Source organism: Podarcis raffonei, chromosome 6 (assembly GCF_027172205.1).
Source record: "Podarcis raffonei isolate rPodRaf1 chromosome 6, rPodRaf1.pri, whole genome shotgun sequence".
Lineage (NCBI taxonomy): Eukaryota > Metazoa > Chordata > Lepidosauria > Squamata > Lacertidae > Podarcis > Podarcis raffonei.
In genome coordinates, this window is record NC_070607.1 from 92,749,359 (window position 1) to 92,771,872 (window position 22,514).

Sequence of the window (22,514 nt, forward strand, 5' to 3'; positions counted from 1 at the left end):
TTTTAAAAAAATATTACTGCTACTACTAAAATTTGTTATCTTTATTTGCTTTATCTTGCCCAAGGCAACCTGAAGCGACTTCCAACCAAATGAGATATGTGGATAGTGTCATTATATAGTTTAGTCACTAGGAGGCACTGGACTTAGTTGCATCTTCTGGGTGGAGTCAGGAGTTTCCTGTTAGATTTGTGAGAGCCGATAAAGTTTATGTCTAGCTTCCTTGGCTAGCATGTCCTCTATGCCTACCATGACAGCATCTACGTATTATTTAGAGGAGCTCTCACTCTATCGATTGTCAACGTTCCCTTTCTTATCCCTACCCACGAAATAAATCTTTGCAGTCGAGCCAATAATGAAATAAGGCACCTTCTTCCGGTGGACAGGCCTCCTCTTGGTCTATTGCTTCTGCCTCTTCCTCCTCCAGCGTGCCCTCGGAGTCATCCGTCACAGACTCCTCTTTCGCCTCTGCCTCTTCGCTGCCATCGCTGTCAATGCTGTAGCCTTCATCGAGGGCTAGTTTAAGCGGGTGGGATTTCCTCTTGGATGCCAGATGTTCTGCTTCTGCACCTTGAAGTTTCCTCTTCTTTGCGAGGGGGCAACTTTGTAAACTAAAACAAAAGGGGGGAGAGAGAGCTTTGTCACTGTAATGCACTGGCATCCCGGGAGCTAAAGCCACTTCCTAGCAGGAGAGGTGGTGGGGTTGCGGGCTTCATGCCCTCCCCCCATGTGTACGGGGGCTGGCTTGCAGCCTCCGCGAGATCAGGGAATCCTCGGCCGCGTCGTCTCCCTTGCCAGCCAATCGGTTGGCCCGGGAGGCTTGGCCCGCGCTATTTAGGGCCGGCGCGGCTGAGGATTTCCCTCTTTCTCCGCTCCAGCTGCTCTGGTTTCCCACCCTTTAGGTTTGGCTCTCTGACACTGCTAAGGACTTCGGTTGGTTGCCATCAAGGGGCTTGGTAGGAATTTTTTCCACTTGGCAAATTGGCACCAGCCATTTGGTTTGTCGCCCATCTCGTAGCAAATCATCACAGCTTCCTCGGCATTGGCGGTTAGGCATTGGTAAGGGTATTGTTATGCAGATCAGTGGGGGGGAGGAAGCGCCATCACCTGCCCCGCATATTGAAGGGTAGTCCAATAAAGGATTCCGGGGGGCATTGCCCTGTCCAAAGCTTATGGAGGTGTGGGCCTAAGGCACGCCCCCGAGCGGTGACCCCGGGGAGCTCCTAGTTGATTTGCATCAGCAGGACTCCCCCTACTGGTGGTTAACCCTTGCCAGTCTTCAAGCAATCAGGCTGAAGCCGGTTAGACGATAGGACCAATGCCTAAGCCAATACCACTCAATTCCTGTAATCAATAAAGTTGTGGCCTATTAGCCTAAAATACTGGTGTCCTTTGTCTTTATTTCCAAGGGGGAGGCGGGAACTCGCCACACAACCGGCTAGACTGGCTGAAGTACATGTGTCTTAATTTGCAATGTTTAGGTAATGGCTTCATTCTGGACATGTGATGAAACTGTCACTCTCTGATTAATTGAAACAATTCGAAGGCATGAAACGAGCCATTCCCCTTGTTTCTAGCTGATGTAATGAGTCTGGAGCTAAACTCCATGAGAGATGCTCGGGGAAGAAGGAAGGAGCCCTTCTTCCTGCTTCTGTTTTCCAGATCCAGCAGGATCTTCTTATTCTCTGATTGTATTCTGCTCCCCTTACCGTGCCTGGGCCACTAGTGACAAAGATAATTTCTCCTCATTTGCTTGCTCACTGGAGAGTACAGTGGTCCCTCGGGTTAAGAACTTAATTCATTCTGGAGGTCTGTTCTTAACCTGAAACTGTTCTTAACCTGAAGCACCACTTTAGCTAATGGGGCCTCCTGCTGCCGCTGTGCCACCGCTGCACGATTTCTGTTCTCATCCAGAAGCAAAGTTCTTAAGCCAAGGTACTATTTCTGGGTTAGCGGAGTCTGTAACCTGAAGCGTATGTAACCTGAAGCGTATGTAACCCGAGGTACCACTGTACCTTCATTGGAGCCTTTTCACACATGCCACCCAAAGTACACAAGTCAAGGAGCAACGGATAATCCTCACTCTCTGATTTGTGCCATGGTAGTAGTACAGTGGTACCTTGGTTGTCAAATGGCTTGGTTCCCAAACAAATCAGCTCCCGAACGCCGCAAACCTGGAAGTAAGTGTTCCGGTTTGCAAACGGTTTTTGGAAGCCGAACATCTGACACGGCTTCCGCGGTTTCCGCTAGAGTACAGTAACCTCCTGCAGTCAATCGGAAGCTGCGCCTTGGTTTTCAAATGGTTCCAGGAGTCAAACGGATTCCCGGAACACATTACATTTGACAACCAAGGTACCACTGTACTCCTGATACTGTACTATAACTGAGCCAAAGTATGTGTAATTGAAATAAATGCATATCCCACGCTTCATCCTTTTCATACGTTGTTTTTCTATGTCTACAAGAGTGTAAGCTCATTGGGGCAGGGACCTTGCAAACCTTTTCTTTGCAAAGCACCGTGTTGGATAAATGGCGCTAGTTAATAAAAAAGTTAGCCCTCCTCCCCATGCTTTACATTCTTGAGTAGCACAAACTGTTTTGCACTTAAACCTTTCCCCTATATATAAACTGATCTCCAGTTCTTCAAGGTCTCCTGAGCTGGCTTTAAATGAGACAGGTATCCAAGCTGTCACTTGTCAGGTGACATGCCAAATTTCACACCATAGCAATTTCAGTGCAGCTGTCACTGTTGTTGGAGACTTGATACCAGAATATCTGAAGAGAGGTCAATGCTAGCTCAAGACCAACCCCATAAAGTTGTTTTGAGGCTCTAGGGATGCTGTTGCTTCCCTTTAGCATCACTAAGCTCAAAGCCACAGAACAACTTCTTTCCCGTACTGGAAAAGGGGAAGGCAAAGCAGTTGGTGGCTGCCTAGTAACCACACATTTTGGTACCCAGAGCTGTTAAAGATCTCAGAAGTGATTACCAGAAAACACAGGAATGTCAGAAGATCCCTGCCAGAGAAGATCAAATTTCCATCTAGTTCAGCGTCCTGTTTCCAACAGTGTCCAGCCACTTGGAAGTCCACAAGGAAGGTGCGGAAACCACAGTCGTCCTCACTGCCAGCAACTGGTGCTCATAGCTATGCTAGCTCTGAACATGGAGGCTCTCATGTCTACCAGCTGTTGATAGAAAAAATGCCTCCAGGGGCTGTAGCTCAGTGGCAGAGCATCTGACCTATATGCAGAAGGTCCCAGGTTTGATCACCAGCATCTCCAGGCAGGGATGCGAATGTTCCCTGCCCAAAATCCTGGAGAGCCATTGCAAGTCAGCTGAACTAGATGGACCAACAGTGTGACTCAGGATGAAGTAGCTTCCTGTGTTTTTATATTCCTGCTAATTTGTCCCCTGCCTCAACCAGAGCCAGGGCCTTTTCAACACTGGCTCTGGCCTGGTGGAACGCTCTGTCTCATGAGACCAGGGCCCTGCAGGATCTGATTTCTTTCCGCAGGGCCTGTAAGACAGAGTTGTTCCGCCTGGCCTTTGGCTTGGAATCAATTTGATTCCCTCCCCCTCTTTCTTTTTTCCCTTTCTCCTTCTGTGATGGAACTCCAACTTGGGGACTTCCCTGGCTTTTTTCTGGCCCGCGTAGGACCAGTCTGGATAGTTGGCCTTGGTGAAGACTTGACGTTTTCCTCCCCAAAAAAGTTTTTGATTTGAGTTTCTACTGAAAGGAGGCTGCATTTTAAGGTTGTATTTTAATCTTGTTTTTAAAGTTGTATTTCAATCAATTGTTTTATATCTAGTGTTAGCCGCCCTGAGCCCAGTCTTGGCTGGGGAGGGCAGGGTATAAATAAATTTATTATTATTATTATTATTATTATTATTATTATTATTATTATTATTACTATACCCATCTAGGGCTAGTGGCTGTCATCCTCATGTGTGGCAGTGAGTTCCACAGGTGAATTGTGCATTGTGTGAAGAAGTAATGCATTTTATCTGTAAAAAAGTAATGCAATTCTGGGCTGCATCAATAGGAGTACAGCATCTAGATCAAGGGAAGTAATAGTGCCACTGTATTCTGCTCTGGTCAGACCTCACCTGGAGTACTGTGTCCAGTTCTGGGCACCACAGTTCAAGAAGGACACTGACAAACTGGAACGTGTCCAGAGGAGGGCAACCAAAATGGTCAAAGGTCTGGAAATGATGCCTTATGAGGAACGGCTAAGGGAGCTGGGCATGTTTAGCCTGGAGAAGAGGAGGTTAAGGGGTGATATGATAGCCATGTTCAAATATATAAAAGGATGTCACATAGAGGAGGGAGAAAGGTTGTTTTCTGCTGCTCCAGAGAAGCGGACACGGAGCAATGGATCCAAACTGCAGGAAAGAAGATTCCACCTAAACATTAGGAAGAACTTCCTGACAGTAAGAGCTGTTCGACAGTGGAATTTGCTGCCAAGGAGTGTGGTGGAGTCTCCTTCTTTGGAGGTCTTTAAGCAGAGGCTTGACAACCATATGTCAGGAGTGCTCTGATGGTGTTTCCTGCTTGGCAGGGGGTTGGACTCGATGGCCCTTGTGGTCTCTTCCAACTCTATGATTCTATGATTCTATGATTCTATCTGTCCTGAACAGATTCCATTGGCTGACCCCAAGCTGCAGTTTTATGAGAGAGGAAGAAACACTTTTCCAAATCAACTTTGTCCATAGCATATTTTTTTTATTTCATTAAACTCTATCAATAATTTCTGAGTCAAAAATATCCATCTCTAACCTACCCATGGCCGCCATTTTTGATTGGAAAGTTTGGATGGACTACTATCATCAAGTGTGATATTGGAGAAGCCCAAGACAGTTGGGAGGCATTTGGTTTGTATTTAAAAGTGAAATCTACCTAATTTGCACTTTCTGAAACAATATGCAGACTATAACCCATTCATCCTTCGATATTTACACTTCTCTGAATTTGGCAGTGTGCTTCTTTAGCCAAGCAATGTGCACAGAAATGCATGGACTAAGCTAAAGTGTGCATAGAAATAACATCAGCGAGAATAACATACAAAAATGCATTATGTTTGGGAAAATATGCTTTGCAATAAATATTTCGTATATCAGGCAAAATTGCATACAACAATGTGTCTTAGGAGAAATCGGCATCAAAATGTTGACGAATTTTCACGAAGGCTTAAAAAAATAAATCACAAACTGATACGGAGGCCTGAATTTAAGACTGAAAAAGTGAGAAACTGAGAGAAACCAAAACTGACAGATTTGCTCATCCTTAATCAGCATGCAATGAATTGAAAGGTCAGGAAGAAACACAGGACATAGGTAATGTCTTCCAGATGTGACAGGTTGGAGGATTTGATGAGGATGGCAACAATGGCAGCCAATAAGCCAATAAACAGACAATAAGTGTTGGAAATGTAAAGAAAGGGAGGGAACACTTTATCACATGTGGTGGGAATGTAAGAAAGTTAAGAACTTCTGGGAAGGGATATATAATGAATTAAAAAAAATGTTAAAATATACTTTTGTTAAGAAACCAGAAGTTTTTCTTTTAGGAATCACAGGGAAAGAAATAAGAAGGAAAGACTGTAAGCTATTCCAGTATGCAGTTGCGGCAGCAAGAATCCTACTAGCCCAGAAGTGGAAACAGGAAGAAACACCGACAATTCAAGATTGGAGAATGAAACTAACAGACTATGCGGAACTAGATAAACTGACTGGAAAAATAAGATATTCTAAAAATCAAAAGTTCATCGAAAATTGGGGGAAGTTTGTAGATTATCTGAAAAATGTATGTGATTTACAAACAACGCTAGTGGGGTTTCAAGAAGCACTGTAAAGGTTAAGATGTATTGTTTGGGAAAATATATATTGGAAAAGGTGAAAGGCAAAAGGCAATGCAAAAAAGGAAATGTGTTTTAGTTAGGAGTAAACATGGATGATTACCAGAAAAATCGAAGGAAGTCTCAAAAGTACAATTTGTGAAAATTTGGTTAAAAATGTATAATTTTGGTTGTAAATTAATAAAAAGTATATTTTTTAAAAAAAGAAAGGTCAGGAAGAAACGCAGGGCATAGGTAATGTCTTCCAGATGTGACAGGTTGGATGATTTGATGAGGATGGCAACAATGGCAGCCATGTTGGTGATTGTGATCAAAACTCACCTCCTGTGTCTTGCGTACTTCCCCCGGATGTGTCCTGATCCGTTACATCCTGGAGTAGGGCAGCTAAGTTAGGAGGGTGACATAACCAAGAAACAAAAACAGGCATGACTTCAAGGGGTAAAACAACAACAACAACAAAGTTTTCGAAATCAAAGTGTGTAGCGTGTTTAAACAAAAGCCAACAAGTCGCATGTGCATTTGAAAAACAAAGAAGCCACTGAAATACCCCATGCAAGAAAAGATAATTTCCTTTAAACAGTTCATCTCTTCCCTTTGAATTCCAGCAGATGAGGGCAACACAGCGGCTCTGCAGTTTGCTAAAAATTAATGAAATGACTCACCCCATTTAATTAAATGAACGGTTCATTATAGTTTTATGAGTAGGTTTAATTAAAGATTTGCATGTGTGAAAGCAAGCCTTTTAAAACCAGACAACTCTTGCACTCACCTCCTACCGATGGTGCTTTTATTTATTTATTACCAACACACACACACACACACACACACACACACACACACACACAACTGGACTTCCTCTGCAGCTCTATGTCTTTCAGTGCTGGATCCTGAAATCATTCATACATCCAAAACTACTTCTGATGTTCAGATGCGCATGACTGTGGTATTTATGATGTGGTTACAATGATTACATCAGATTGTTTGATGCTCCCACTGTGCTTCCTCCTCTGAGGCCAATTACTACCCCAGTTCCTCTGTGAATTTTCATAAGGTCCAACTTATATGTAGGGGATTCAGGATTTGAGAAGAATAGTTTCCTTTCCAGTGAAATGGGAATGTTCTATATGTTCCACTCCTGAGCAAATGCGATTAAATACAGCCTTGTTGCCATACAGAATGCACTTCCATAATTCTAACCTCCATGAACAACAGATTTGTCCCCCATAACAATTGGACCAGCTCACCTTTCTGCCTACTCTTTTTGCCCTTTTCCGATGATTGTAAAAGTCTATTTAATTTTAATTGCCTTCCCTCAGGACTGGAGATTGCAGCATAATAGGCTGCCCCAGACACACTAAATGTAGCTGGACCCTGGGACCCTGAGCTTCTGGGTGATATCAGCTGTGGCTCACCTGAATTAAAAGCTTATGTTTGTGGCCGCTTTGAAGAAGAGGGAGGCAAGTCTGAAGTCTACTGCATGCTTCAAGAATGGTGAATTTGAGCCTCTGTCACATGTTCAACAGAATGACCTGGTTTGTTTAGCAAACCATGAGTTAAGAACATAACTCAGGCCAATAGCCCATCTAGTCCAACATGGTTTAGCATCATGTGTAAACAAGGGCAATGCGTATACCATGGGTCAATCCAGCCCAATTGCCTTCGCAATCCAGCCCGTGGATGGTCCGGGAATCAGCATGTTTTGACATGAGTAGAATATGTGCTTTTATTTAAAATGCATCTCTGGGTTATTTGTGGGGCCTGCCTGGTGTTTTTACATGAGTAGAATGTGTGCTTTTATTTAAAATGCATCTTTGGGTTATTTGTGGGGCATAGGAATTTGTTCATTCCCCCCCCTTCAAAATCTAGTCCGGCCCCCCACAAGGTCTGAGGGACAGTGGACTGGCCCCCTGCTGAAAAAGTTTGCTGACCCCTGGCGTATACAAATGGGGATCACATCTGCTTGCTGCTGCTGACCGTGCACATTTGGCTGAAGTTTGCATGCATATAAACTGTACATTTATAGGCATTGTCCACACAGTCATTCAACTTGCCTATTTAAGGGTTTGCAGTTGCATGGGCAAAGGCAACATACATACAGTAAGTACATGCATTGGTAATTTGGGACCTTCGCATGAATGCATGTATGACGGGGGCAGCAGCTGTGATCTAGTTTTCTCTGTAAGTGCTTCCAGTGGAACAAGCAAAAGGGGCTTTTGTTTCACTACATTGTGACTTGAACTGAATGAACAAAAGCAGGTGGGAAAAACCCTGATTTTTATTTTCATACAAAGTCTCTAGGGTTTGCTGTGGTCTTTGGGGAATGAATTAAGTCTTACATTGGGGAGCTGAAGGAAAGAGGGCAGGCTATAGTCCACAGGGCCCAATCTCAACTCTCTCTCCCCATAACCACCTCATCCTCCCGTAGGGGAGAGCACCTGAGTCTGGGCTCCAGTGCAAAAATAGTAAGTCCATTTGGAAGGCACCTGGGAAAGAGGGCAATAGTTTTGCATTGGTGATCAACTAAAGTAGGACTTGGAGGCAAGATCACAGCCAGATTTCCTGGCTAGGCAGAGCTGCTCCATTTCCAGGCCTGGCTTCCAAGAAATGAATGGAAATTTTTCTCATAACCCGTAGGAAAGTCTGTAAGCTGAATAAAATGTAGGGGGTTTCATGGCCCCGAAGTTTCATGTTGTATCTTCATCTGTGTATTTGTTTTCTACAAATCAGGCACTGTTCTAAGTCTAAGAACAATATCTCATTCTTCCCGTGAACCTGTTCAAGCTACCAGTGAAAAGGCATTGCTGAACTATTGTTTTGCGCCCAACTTGGGCATGATTGTGGCTGGAGATCTTATTAAAAATAAAATAAAATCACCACGTGACCTCCAGGTTTTGCCACTCTCCAGGACAGGAACCACCTCTGTGCTCCCAATACACATGCAATTGTGTCTCCATAAAAAGAAACCTACTCTGTCCATCGTAGGGGAGCCTTAAAAAATGGCACTTTGCTTAGTCTTCCCCAACACCTTGGGATTCTACTCCCCTCATTCTGCTGCACGCCTAGACCATCTTCCTCCTTGTCCTGCAAGGGCACTCACATCCATCACCCATTGGATATTTCTCCCTTACTTCTTGGAAGACTGCTAATTTCTTTTACCATGGCCTCCTCTCCTTTTGTCATGCAGACGCAGCCTGGGCTTCAATTAGTCGATTAATCGTCCAGTTAATCAGGCAATTAGAGGACAGCTGCAGTGATGGCTGTGTGCAGGCCCTCCGAGCTGCCCCTTAAATATGTCGCCAGCTTCAATTACCACCTCCACTCATGTGTTCAGCAATAAAACGTAGGCAAGTGGTACGCCTGCCGCTCTCTAACCCAGTATCTTGAGAGAGAAACAGCAGGCTCTCAGAGCAGAAACACCCTAGGAAGCTGGGTCACATAAGGTCCAATTACTCTTTGATGCAGGAAGCGTTCTAATCAAAAGGGGAGAGTAAAGACAGCCTGTATCATTTGTGCTGTGCTTACGGAGCTCACTTGAACCTTCGCACTTGGTGTGCTTCTAATAGTGCTCGGTGGCTTTGTGAGCCTATAATTTGTATGCTCTCGAGTTCAGGTCTGTGTTAAGTTCTTCAAGGGCTGCTTCTGTTTCTCCCGTGCTGCCCCTGGTGAGTGCGGGTAATGCTATAGAGCACCAAACAATTCAGCCTCAGGTTATGAAAGGCTAATACTCAGATGAGCAGTTGGCCAACCTAACAGCGAGGAAGAGGCGACAGCTTTCCCTTGGGGCTGGCTGGGGGATAGCAGAGCTTGGCACCCTTTATCCACCAAGGCCTTTTCTTGTGCCCCTTCTGCTTCAGAAATTAAAGCTGCTCAATGCATGATCAGCTTGAGGAGCACAGGAAGAATATAGAAGCGTAGGAAGCTGCCCTCAACTGACTTGTCCACCTAAAATCGTAGAGTTGTAGAGTTGGAAGGGACTATGAGGGCAGAGCCGTCTTTCCCATAGGGCTTAGTGGCGCGTTGCGCCAGGGCGCCAGCCTCTTAGGGGAGCCCCAGCAAGTGGGGGAGCTGCTCGGCTTTGCCAGCGGCCTCCCCTTTCCCTGCACGCCCGCCAGTTGTGCCCCGCCAACCATAAGGCTGGCAGGCATGCAGCTTCCCTCCCAAGCCTCCTCGGGAGGAGACCAACCCCCACAGAGGCTTAGGATGGAAGCTGCACCCCGCCAACCATATGGCTGGCGGGCGCGCAGCTTCCCTCCCAAGCCTCTGTGAAGATCCCTCTCCTCCCGAGGAGGCTTGGGAGGGGCGCAACTTCACTCCCAAGCCTCTGCAGGGATCGCTCTCCCACAGCGGCATGGGGGAGAGTTGCGCCCCCCCCGGATGGCTGGCAGTGTGCAGCTATGGCCACCCCAACACGATCCATTTTTTGGGAATTTGGCTGACAGTAAGGAATCTCAACCTATTTGAAAATAATTATATTAAATTGTGGAAAGAGGTTCAAAAAAGAGCTGGAGATATGGGGGAGAACGAAACTCTCCCTGTTAGGTAGAATTTCAGCCATTAAAATGAACATACACCCTAGGATGCTGTTTTTATTCCAGTCAATTCCAATTGCAAATAATTCAAACTGCTTCAAAGAATGGAAAGAAAATATCTCTAAATTGATCTGGCAGGGGGAAAGCCAAGAATTAAACATAAAATACTGATAGATGCAAAAGAAAGGGGAGGCTTTGTACTACCAGATCTGCAATTGTATTATGAGGCATCTTGTTCGTGTTGGTTAAAAGAATTGATTGTATTGGACAATGCAGACAGTTTAGATTTAGAAGGCCAAGATTTAAAATTCGGCTGACATGCATGTCTTTTATATGGGAAGGCTAAAATTTATAAGAGTTTCATGAACCACATTCTTAGGAAGAATCTGTATAGAGTCTGGGAGAAATATAAGAATCTGCTGGAAATAAAAACACCTTTATGACTATCTCCTATCAAGGCAATTACAATTAAGAGAGTTAATATGGATAGACAGTGGGCGACCTACAGGGAACTGCTGGATTTTATAGGAGGAGAACCCAAACTGAAACCAATGGAAAATGTAAGGAGCCAAGTTACGTATCGGCTACAATATCACTGGATATACAATATGTTTCAATTAGAATTTAAAAATGGATTTTTGGACCAAAGCTCACAATTTGAAAAATAACTTTTATAAAATAAGGATAAACTTCTGTCTAAAATGTGTAAATTTTTATTAGAATGGGAAACAAAAGATGAACTTGTGAAAGCTTCAGTGACACACTGGGCAATAGATATAGGACACAATATAGATTTCAACCTCTGGGAGAAACTTTGGAAAAGTGACTTGAAATTTACTGCACGTTACTCACTGAAATAGAATTAAAAATGATCCCTAGATGGTATTTAACTCTGAGTAGGTTGGCTTAGATCTATCTAACAGAATCAGATACGTGTTGGAAGTGTAAAGAAGTCGAGGGAACCTTTTTTTCATATGTGGTGGACATATGAAAAGGTAAAAGTATATTGGGAAATGGTTTGAAAAAAATGAGTTGGAAAAAAATGTTTAAAATTACACCCCCCCCAAAAAAAACCCCAGAGTTCTTTTTACTGGGAATAACCCAGACAGAAATCCCTAGATGTCAGAAAAGTTTATTTATGTATGCAACAACTGTGACACATGTTTTGTTAGCCCAAAAATGGAAAGTGTGTGAGGTCCCAACTAAAGAGGATTGGCAACTTAAGTTGTCGAATTTGCAGATTTAACACATAGAATAAGAGAGCAAGAAGAACATATATTTAAAGAAGATTGGAAAGCATTTATTGACTATATGGAAAATAACTGTACACAGCTGAAAACGCTGGCAGCATTAAGATAAATTCAGAGGTGTAAATAATATTTGATTGATGTAAAAGTGGAAAACTGATATGAATGGTTACAGTAAAATGTGCCGGAATGTATGATATGTAAAATGAAGAAGGGAAGTCACTGGATATTTTAAAGTTTGTAAAAAGTTTATTTTGAAATGTAAAATTGAAAACTTAATAAAAATTATTATATTAAAAAGAAATTGATTGGACTGAAAAGCATTGATGGTTAGATCTTTATTTGTCAGTGGATGCAAATGAGCATCCTTGGCATTGTTTTAGTTTGAAGTCATAATTTGTTTCTTTTGCTGTATATTTGTGTGTGTGTGTGTGTGTGTACATAGTCAACACGTACCCCTTAAAATCCCAGTTGGTTGATCTCCTATTTAAAAAGTGGCAGCCTGTTGTTTTCCCTGACCAAATGAAAGTTGCCTTCAAGCAACACCAAGTGATGATGCGTAGCATTTGTGAGAGACCTATCCCACACCAGAGATGGCTGAGTTTCCATATCAGCTCACATCACCTCAGACACAATAATTCTCGAGCGGGGAACAACGCACACATTTAGCTCAGAGTCATGTATAAATAATAAAATCGTTGTTGTTAATTGGGTGAAATACACGCACATGTGAATCAGCCCTGAGTTGCTGAGAAGAAAATTTCCTTACCTCACCTCCTGGCCAATGAGTTCTGTAGGCACTGTGGAGAAAGACGGAGAAGAAGAAAACGAAAACAAAGCAGAAAAAAGAAAAGTCACACAAGATGTCACCCTTCTGGCAATTTCTACAGGTGGAACTAGCCACCGAAAACAACACCCCCGTTATATGAAACCACCTTATACTGAATCAGACCATTGATCCATCTAGTTTAGTGTTCTTTGACCCAGGATCTCCAGATTTTCTTGGACTATAACTTTCAACACCCCTAGCCAAAGACCAGGAATGCTGGGAGTTGCAATCGAAGAACATATGGAGACCCAATATTGAAGAACCCTGATCTAACCAGTATTGTCTACCCTTAGTGAAATCTGTTATCACCTATGAGTGGCTAGTCTAATTAAATCGGCATAATTCCCACCGACTCCATTTTATGACCATTAACTCCTTCAGACTTCAGGGCTTTAATACCATGCCCTACACCCCACCCCAGTTTCTCACCTCCCTCTATTTTTTAAACATCTAGTCTCAAGAACAGTTCCGGGCAACACAATAACTTGCTGATGACCTGGACACTGTGGTTGGCTCTAAAAAAGTATGAACCTACTAGGGCATTTGGATTTCCTGCCATAACAGACCAACATGGCTGTCAACAGTTTTGTGTGTGATTAGCAGCAGGTCTCCAGAATCTCAGTCTGAGAACCTTCCCATCATTTGTTACTTGATTAATTCCAATGGGAGGTGCAAGAAATGGAACCCAGGACCTTCTGCTTGCATAGCACGGGCTCTACATTTCCTCCCCTGTTATATGTAGGGTCACTTATCTCATGCCCCAATAGCATAATGCTCCCTTTCATTGGCTGCTTGTGTGTGTGTACAAAAATGTGATGATACCACGATACAGCTAAGTTATCCTACATATTATGGAGGAGACCTTACACTGGGATCGAGACTTACAGCTGGCTTTTGAGGAACATATCTTGCAATTACAGTACAGAGACTGCTAACTTGCTCAGTTAGCCAACTCTTCCCTCCTGTGAGAGTCCCGTGATGATTGACCCCATGCTGCTATATAAAAAGGTAAAGGACCCCTGGACAGTTAAGGCCAGTCAAAGGCGACTATGGTGTTGCGTTGCTCATTTTGCTTTCAGGCTGAGGGAGCCGGCCTTTGTCCACAGAGAGCTTTCTGAGTCATGTGGCCAACATGACTAACCCAGTTTTGGCACAACAGAACACCATGACGGAAACCAGAGTGCATGGAAAAACTGTTTACCTTCCTGCTGGAGAGGTACCTATTTATCTACTTGCACTGCCGTGCTTTCGAACTGCTAGGTTGGCAGGAGCTGGGACAGAGCAATGGGAGCTCACCCCATTACAGGGATTTGAACTGCTGACCTTCTGATTGGGAAGCCCAAGAGGCTCAGTGGTTTAGACCACAGTGCCACCCATGTCCCTTTGTGCCATGCTGCTATAGCGCATCATGGGAAGGAAGCTTTCCTCTCCCTGTGATTGCCTTGTGCTGCTCAGTTGACTGAGGAACAGCTGAGGGGTGAAAATGAGTCTGGCCTGCAAAAAAATATACTCTTTTCCTGGAGCCCCACCCTTTCCCCCCACTGTTCAGCTGATCGGTGCAAGGATGTGTTGTGGGCCATATAAAATTAGGCAGTGGGTCAGAAGCAGCCCATGAGGTCGACTTCTGAACTAGAGATAGTGGGAAAAGGCATGGTTTTTAGAGACTATGCATACTGACTTGAGAATGTGCACATTGCCTGAAAAATGTACAGAATGCAGGCTAGTTTTGCACATTCCTCAAAGCCTACTGGGGATTATGAGTAATGACTGGATAATGTAAAAAATTCAGTCAATATATGCATAATCTCCAAGACCTGTTCGAGATTGTGTGCATTGACTGGGAAATGTGTACAGTTCCATCTTTAAGGACAGATTATGTGCACATTCTCCATGAGGCCTGGTGAATGTGTACAATGGCTGGTTATTATGCACATATACCACTCAGTTGATATTCTCCCTAATGTACACACTCACAATGAACAATTCACTCAGAAATGAGAAACCAATTAATTTGCCCAAGGCAATGATGTGGCACCCCCGTTTTATTTGCCAGAATTTCTTCCCTCTGCCAGGTGAAATACACGAAGGCATTTTTGCTTTCAAAGTCAGAAAATAAATAGCAATCAGGCCTCAAATTATCAAGTCATTTGTCTTCAAATTCCCACCACATCAGCCTTGTTTGCTTCTGCAACATGCACAGTCTCTCTCTGGCTTTCTCAGATGTATGACTTCAAAGCCTCCGGCTGAGCACATGTGATAAAAGTGATCTGAAGCTATCAAGATTTCTATGAAGCAAAGCATGCGAGGCTGTTTTTTAAAAGAAGGGAGAGGGAAGGGAGAGGGGAAATCAGAATGTGGATTGAAAATGTTTTGAGTGTCCCTGTGAGTCACTCTCTGAAGAGATCTCCTGGGAAAAGTTGAGGAGGGTATGTGTGTGCAGCGTTTAAACACATACACACAGAGAGAAAAAGATCAAGATTGTTGGCCTCAGAGACAGAAGCATTTTGATGAACCACACAGAGCCACAGAGCCAGGTTTAACTGCCAGAGCGCATAATTCCACAAAGTGCTCACCTCTGATTGCCTTTGATCGTGTACGTGCTCGCTTATCGTCATTCTCTAAACTCATCTGGAATCAAACAACAACAGAATTAACATTTTATTTAATGAAAACAATTTGCAATCAAAGCTAATGTGCCCCTGGAAACCATGAGCTTGGATTGCACAAAGGCAAGCGGAAAAGTTCTAAGACACGAGCTGTCTGGGAAACTGCCTCCATTCATGGCTGATAAACAAGAAGACCACCACTTGGGCAGAATGTCACAGGAGCAAAGCAGTGGCTCAGTTTGGCACACAAGGGTGGGGGGGACATCTTTACATGGCAAGCCATAAGTGTGAACAGGTTTACCATGATGTTCTGGTTGTCTCAACCATAGTGTCACAAACTGGGGTGAGGTGGGAAAAACTTGCATCCACTAGACTACATTTTGAGATATTTCGGCATCTGTTTCCTTCTGGACCTTTTGCTGTACAGTGGTACCTCGGATTACATACGCTTCAGGTTACAGACTCCGCTAACCCAGAAATAGTACCTTGGGTTAAGAACGTTGCTTCAGGATGAGAACAGAAATTGTGCTCCGGTGGTGCGGCAGCAGCAGGAGGCCCCATTAGCTAAAGTGGTGCTTCAGGTTAAGAACAGTTTCAGGTTAAGTGCGGACCTCCAGAACGAATTAAGTACTTAACCCAAGGTACCACTGTATAAGCTTTGCGTCTATTTTCTTGGATATGCTCTCACAGAGATGCAGATTAGTAACAAAAAAAGCAAACCAAACAAAATAATGTTCTGGTTATGGAGACAAGATGCAGTAACCATGTATGTTCAGTTACAGAAAGGTAGCCGTGTTGGTCTGCCATAGTCAAAACAAAATTTTTTTTCCCTTCCAGTAGCACCTTAAAGACCAACTAAGTTAGTTCTTGGTATGAGCTTTCGTGTGCATGCACACTTCTTCAGATACACCACATGTATGTTCAGGATGTGATAGATAATGCCAACTCAAATAAAATCCACCAGGCTGGGGAAAAAAATGGTTGTGTGAATGAGTCATCGCACTCCCCTTGACAGAAATTTCACTGGGTTTCTTTGAAAGAACATTTGCTTTGGTTCTCTCTGTTCAGCTATTAAAGTGTGGGCCAGAAAAGTGATAGCACGCTTTCAGATTTTCTGCAGACCTTTATAGCGAGCAGACAATTAAGGTTGCACAGAGTGAAATTTTACCTAGAGAGGCCGATCCATTCAAATATCCTCTCTAATTTTGGGACATCAAACATGATGCTCAGCAAGGAACAGCATCATGAATAAATAATATTTGTAACTTCCAAGTGCTGGGAGTACATTTATTAATTAAGCATAACTATATCGCAGTGTGCAGTTCAGGAGTCTAGAGCCACGTTTTCTGGGGCAGCTGATGGTTGGTTATGTTACACAGACATCACAAAATCTCAGAAACTATTAGCATATTCACTGTAAGGTCACATAGATCTATCTACTGACTGAAATGCAGGCCCAACTTGGAACCAATAAGATATTTTACCATCTTTCGGTCTCCACCCCCAGCCCCAAGACAACTCATACCGAAAGAAATCCTGACAAATGGCTGTCAACAGAAAGCTGCAGTGAATTTACTCTCCAAATATACAGATTATTCACCAAATATTTGATATATGCCTTTGACACCCAAAGATTTAATTTCAACACTTGGTGTTTGACTTTGATATTTGATTTCAATATTATTTCTGTGAGTCAACAATAACTTCTGTGAGTTAAAGAGGGAGATTCCATCTTGAAAGGATGGAAGTGAAACTTCCTGTCAGAAGGAGGCGTGGGAGCAAGACTTCACCCACCAGGACAATGGACCTTTGACCGTATTTGAGAACAGATGTGTGATGCAATTTTGCATTTGATAGTTGACAGATCTCACACTTCACGCCTGCAAAATCAAAACAACCAAGGAACGCCAACAAATAACCAAGAAAACTCACCCAAATTTTGAAGGCTGGGGTAGAAATTTGCCGTCGAAAAGCATATATGAATTTCAGATTTGAAGGTCAACATTTGAAAAGTTTAGAATATTTGCAAAGGTTGGTTGAATGGGTTAAGCATTTGCGAGGACACTCCTGAGAACTCATATTATTATTACTCTGGTCAGATGCAGTACTTACCTGATAGCTTAGCTAACCTTGTCATGAAACACTCCATTGCTATGGCTGTATGATTTGACACATCTGGAGTGTGTGTGTGTGTGTGTGTGTGTGTGTGTGTGTGTGTGTGTAGAACACAGGAAGCTGCCTTATATCAAGTCATACAATTGGTTCCTTTAGCTCAGTATAGTCTTTTCCAACCTTGGGTCTCCAGCTGTTTTTGGACTACAACTCCCATCATCCCTAGCTATCAAGACCAATGGTCAGGGATGATGGGATTGGCAGTCCAAAACCAGCCGGAGACCCAAGGTTGGAAAACACTGGTCTACACCGACTGGCAGCAGTTCTCCATCATTTCAGGCAGGAATCTACGCATGGGTGTAGCCAGGATTTATTGGGGGGGGCAGGCTTTATGCTGGGGGACGGGACAGAACTGAGTTACCTGCAATACAACTGGCCAGTTAGTTAAGTTACAGATAGGTAGCCGTGTTGGTCTGCCATAGTCAAAACAAAACAAAAAAAATTTCTTTTTCTTTTTTCCAGTGTATCTGAAGAAGTGTGCATGCACACGAAAGCTCATACCAAGAACTAACTTAGTTGGTCTTTAAGGTGCTACTGGAAAGAATTTTTGTTTTGTTTTGCCAGTTAGTTAAGTATTTTTTATTTATTTACTTGATGGGGGGGGTGGCAACTGCCCTCCTGCCCTCCTGGCTATGCCAGGATTCTACCTTGAGATGCTACAGATTGAAATTGGGACCTTCTTGGCCCAGAGCTGGCACTCTACCACTGAGGCGGTTGGAGGATGGATGGCAGCTAACAGATTGAGGTTGAATCCTGACAAGACAGAAGTACTGTTTTGGGGGGACAGGGGGCAGGCAGATGTGGAGGATTCCCTGGTCCTGAATGGGGTATCTGTGCCCCTGAATGACCAGGTGCGCAGCCTGGGAGTCATTTTGGACTCACAGCTGTCCATGGAGGCACAGGTTAATTCTGTGTCCAGGGCGGCTGTCTACCAGCTCCATCTCGTACGCAGGCTGAGACCCTACCTGCTTGCAGACTGTCTTGCCAGAGTGGTGCATGCTCTCCCGCTTGGACTACTGCGATGTGCTCTACATGGGGCTACCTTTGAAGGTGACCCGGAAACTACAACTAATCCAGAATGCGGCAGCTAGACTGGTGACTGGGAGTGGCTGCCGGGACCACATAACATCGGTTCTGAGAGATCTGCATTGGCTCCCAGTACGTTTCCGAGCACAATTCAAAGTGTTGGTGCTGACCTTTAAAGCCCTAAACGGCCTCGGTCCTGTATACCTGAAGGAGCGTCTCCACCCCCATCGTTCAGCCCGGACACTGAGATCCAGCGCCGAGGGCCTTCTGGCGGTTCCCTCATTGCGAGAAGTAAGGTTACAGGGAACCAGACAGAGGGCCTTCTTGGTAGTGGCACCCGGCCTGTGGAACGCCCTCCCTTCAGATGTGAAGGAAATAAGTAGCTATCCAATCTTTAAAAGACATCTGAAGGCAGCCCTGTTCAGGGAAGTTTTTAATATTTAATGCTGTATTGTTTTTAATACTTGATTGGGAGCTGCCCAGGGTGGCTGGGGAAACTCAGCCAGATGGGCGGGGTATAAATAATAAATTATTATTATTATTATTATTATTATTATTATTATTATTATTATTATTATTATTATGAACTATGGCCCCCTCCCACAGGAGGAAATGAAATTCCCCGGAGAAATGAAAGCCTAGAATAGATTGGGTTATGTTGCCAAGAAAGGCTTCAGCACACACACACATCCCAGGCTCAACGTTTCATGGAAAGCATTGACCGGCTATCATAGGCTGGCAATATCCTTAGTGTGATGGGAAGAAGCCAAAAAGGGGGGGGGGATGGAAGATGCCATGGAATGAAATTAAGGAGGAGGAGAGAAGGGTGGGGGGGGGGATTTGTAGGGCCGAAGGCAGCAGCTGGAACACGAACTGCATCGAACAGCACATGCTGTTTCCCTTCTCTGTCCCTTCGCTGGCAGAGTGTCGGACGCAAACAAAGCGTACTGCTTTCTCATTGGCAAAGAGTCATGAGTACACGCCAGTTGCCAGACACGTGCTGTGATCTGTTGTTCTTCAATGAAGGAGGGAGGTGGAAGGAGGCTATTCTTAAATGTGGGCATCTTTGGATTGCACGGCGCAGAATTAAAACTGGTTTGATTCCCCCTCCTTGGAGACTCCTGGGCGCTGCAAGTCTGTCTGCAGGAAGGCCCAGGGGGTCGCGAACAGACCTGCCCCCAGCAAGCTACAAACCCCAGCCTTCTTTTGACGAAGCCATGATGTTTAAACCGTTATTAAACGGGTACCAGTCTGCAGTGTGGCTCTGCAGCCAGAGTTCCTCACCCCCCGCAAATTCCTTTTTCCCCCTGCGCTCTTCTCCTGAGCTGGGCAACGGAAGGTTGCTCCTCGCCAGGAGTTTTTCCCAGTTGTTTTGTTTAAAATGCTGAAGGATGACAAAAGCGCCCTGAAGTCTCGTCTGTGAACCGAATATCTCAGATGGAATTTCCATGCATATTATTTCCCCTTGCAGTGATGTAGCGCTAACGTACAATGATTTATACTGTGTGATTTGCTGGAGGGGGCCACTGGAAGGGGGGGGAGGGGAAAGAAATAAAAAAAGGGGGTAATTTATGCATCCTGTCATCCACGCTCTTGCCGCCCCATCGCCTTATGAGCCTCGTGTTTATTACAACCTTCCCAATAACCCAAGAAGACAATTACTATAATTTCTATTTTTAAAGCCTTGATTCCCTCCGGACCGATGGCTCACATTTAAAGTGCGGAGAGGAGCAGGTGTCAAAAGGACTTCATTACATTTACGAGCCTTTCAAATATGCCGTTCCTGGTGTTCGCCAGAGTTAATGCCTTCCGATGCACGCCTCACAATAGAATTAATATTTTTGATTGCTGGACGGCTGTGTGTGTTTTTGCTGAAATGAAATCCAGCGTGGCTTTCTCTCTCTCTCTCCCCCTCCCCCCACCCCTCACTTTTATTTTGTCACTTTTCCCAGGGAAATTGGCAAACGTTCTGCTGGTTTTCAAGCATGCCTTAGCAATTTGGGTTCCATGCAGATAAATCATTTTTGTTTGAAAAGAAACGAAAAAGGGGGGGGGAATACCATCCTGAAAACAGAAAAGGTTGCAGAAAACACAATGGGGTCTGCATGCTGACTATGGATGCCTCTTGATGAACAACAACAGCTGTGACTTTCTTCTTTCGCTTTTCTACATCACCTTTCCCCATTCGTAATTTAGAAACGATGAAAGGAAACAACCACTAAGAAAGCACTTATTCCCTTGGCCCCTCGGAAAGAAAAGAAGAGAGACAGTATTTGTCTCTGTGTGTAGAGGGGGGCAGCGTTGCATTTAGATTCCCAACGATTTTGTGATGGCGCAGAAGGTAGCTAAATCTTTTCTGCCATGAATGATTTGAGATGGCTTCCCCGCTTGTAGGGTGTGCCCCTGAGCCATCCGCAACTTTTCAAGGAACCTCCTTAGTTCCAATCTTTGGCAAGGGAAGAACTTTTATCTTATTTTTATCTTATTTCCCCCCGTCTTTCTTGCTCACCAATTACTGCAGCTGTACTCATGCAACTGTGGGACGCGGGTGGCGCTGTGGGTTAAACCACAGAGCCTAGGACTTGCCGATCTGAAGGTCGGCGGTTCGAATCCCCACAACGGGGTGAGCTCCCGTTGCTCGGTCCCTGCTCCTGCCAACCTAGCAGTTCGAAAGCACGTCAAAGTGCAAGTAGGTAAATAGGTACCCCTCCGGTGGGAAGGTAAATGGCATTTCCGTGTGCTGCTCTGGTTTGCCAGAAGCGGCTTAGTCATGCTGGCCACATGACCTGGAAGCTGTACGCTGGCTTGCTCGGCCAATAAAGTGAGATGAGCGCCGCAACCCCGAGTCAGCCACGACTGGACCTAATGGTCAGGGGTCTCTTTATCTTTACCTTTACTCATGCAACTAAGAAGGCAGGCCACAGCTCAGTAGCAGAACATCTGCTCTGCATGCAGAATGTCTCAAGTTCAATCCCTGGCAATTTTATGTATGGCCGTGAATACCCCTTCTCTGAAACCCCACAGAGCTGCTACTAGTCAGTAGTCAACGTGGAATCTCTGACTACTTCTGGTTGACATTGACTAGAAGCAGCTCTGTGGGGTTTCAGACAAGGGAGCAGAGATTCTTAGAAGACTGGAATAAATATATGAACTATTTGAAAAGTCATTGTAATGAACAGATTACGCCAGTAGGATTGCAAGAAGTTTTGTAAGGATGGCTATTTGAAACATTGCAAGAAAGACTATGAGGAGAACTATTAAAGGTAAAGGGACCCCTGACCATTAGGTCCAGTCGTGACCGTCTCTGGGGTTGCGGTGCTCATCTCGCTTTATTGGCCGATGGAGCCGGCGTACAGCTTCCGGGTCATGTGGCCAGAATGACTAAGCCGCTTCTGGCGAACCAGAGCAGCGCACGGAAACGCCGTTTACCTTCCCGCCAGAGCGGTACCTATTTATCTACTTGCACTTTGACGTGCTTCCGAACTGCTAGGTTGGCAGGAGCAGGGACCGAGCAACGGGAGCTCACCCTGTTCCGGGGATTCGAACCGCCGACCTTCTGATCAGCAAGTCCTAGGCTCTGTGGTTTAACCCACAATGATAATTAAGAGTAATAAATTAAGAAATGCAGAATAAGTGATCAAGAACAGAAAATCATCAGACGGAAGTCTAAATGTTATATAAGATAAGAAGTTATGTTATATGATTGTTGGAAATGATATGTTAAAAAAAACTAATAAAAATGTATATGTAAAAAAAGAAGAAGAAGAAGTCAACGTGGTGCCCTCCATATGTTTTGTTAACTCCCATTGGCCCAACCAGCAGGGGTTGTAATCCACAACATCTAAAGGGTACCACTTTGGTCACTTCTGGTGTGGATAAGGCTGAGCTAGATGAACCAATGGATTGACCCATTGTAAGGCATAAGGCTGCTTTCCTCCATCCCTAAGTTTGCACCCACAGTTGACGGGAAAGTGCCCATAGAATCACAGAATCGTAGAAGGGACCTTGAGGGTCATGTAGTCCAACCCCCTAAAATGCAGGGATCTCAACTAAAGCATCCATGAGAGATGGCCATCCAAACTCTGCTTAAAAACCTCCAAGGAAGGAGAGACACGACTTCCTGAGGGAGTCCGTTCCACTATCAAAAAGTTCTTACTGTCAGAAATTCCTTCCTGATGTTTATAACAGGCCAACGTGATCAGCGTGGATTGTGGATGCACTACCAAAGAGAGCAGTTTATACAGAAAAAGCATTC

General features: G+C 44.4%; 1 protein-coding gene across 1 annotated transcript in view; it reads right to left on the reverse strand.

The window, feature by feature from the left end:
• Positions 1-22,514, reverse strand: part of MYT1 (myelin transcription factor 1) — a 175,328-nt gene that overhangs the window by 77,203 nt on the left and 75,611 nt on the right. Inside the window, exons 3-6 of the mRNA XM_053391721.1 lie at positions 15,029-15,083; positions 12,396-12,426; positions 6,172-6,234; positions 367-608 (exon numbers count right to left, since the gene is read on the reverse strand). Of these exons, the coding sequence (XP_053247696.1) occupies positions 367-608; positions 6,172-6,234; positions 12,396-12,426; positions 15,029-15,083 (391 nt within the window). The remainder of the gene's footprint in view (positions 1-366; positions 609-6,171; positions 6,235-12,395; positions 12,427-15,028; positions 15,084-22,514) is intronic.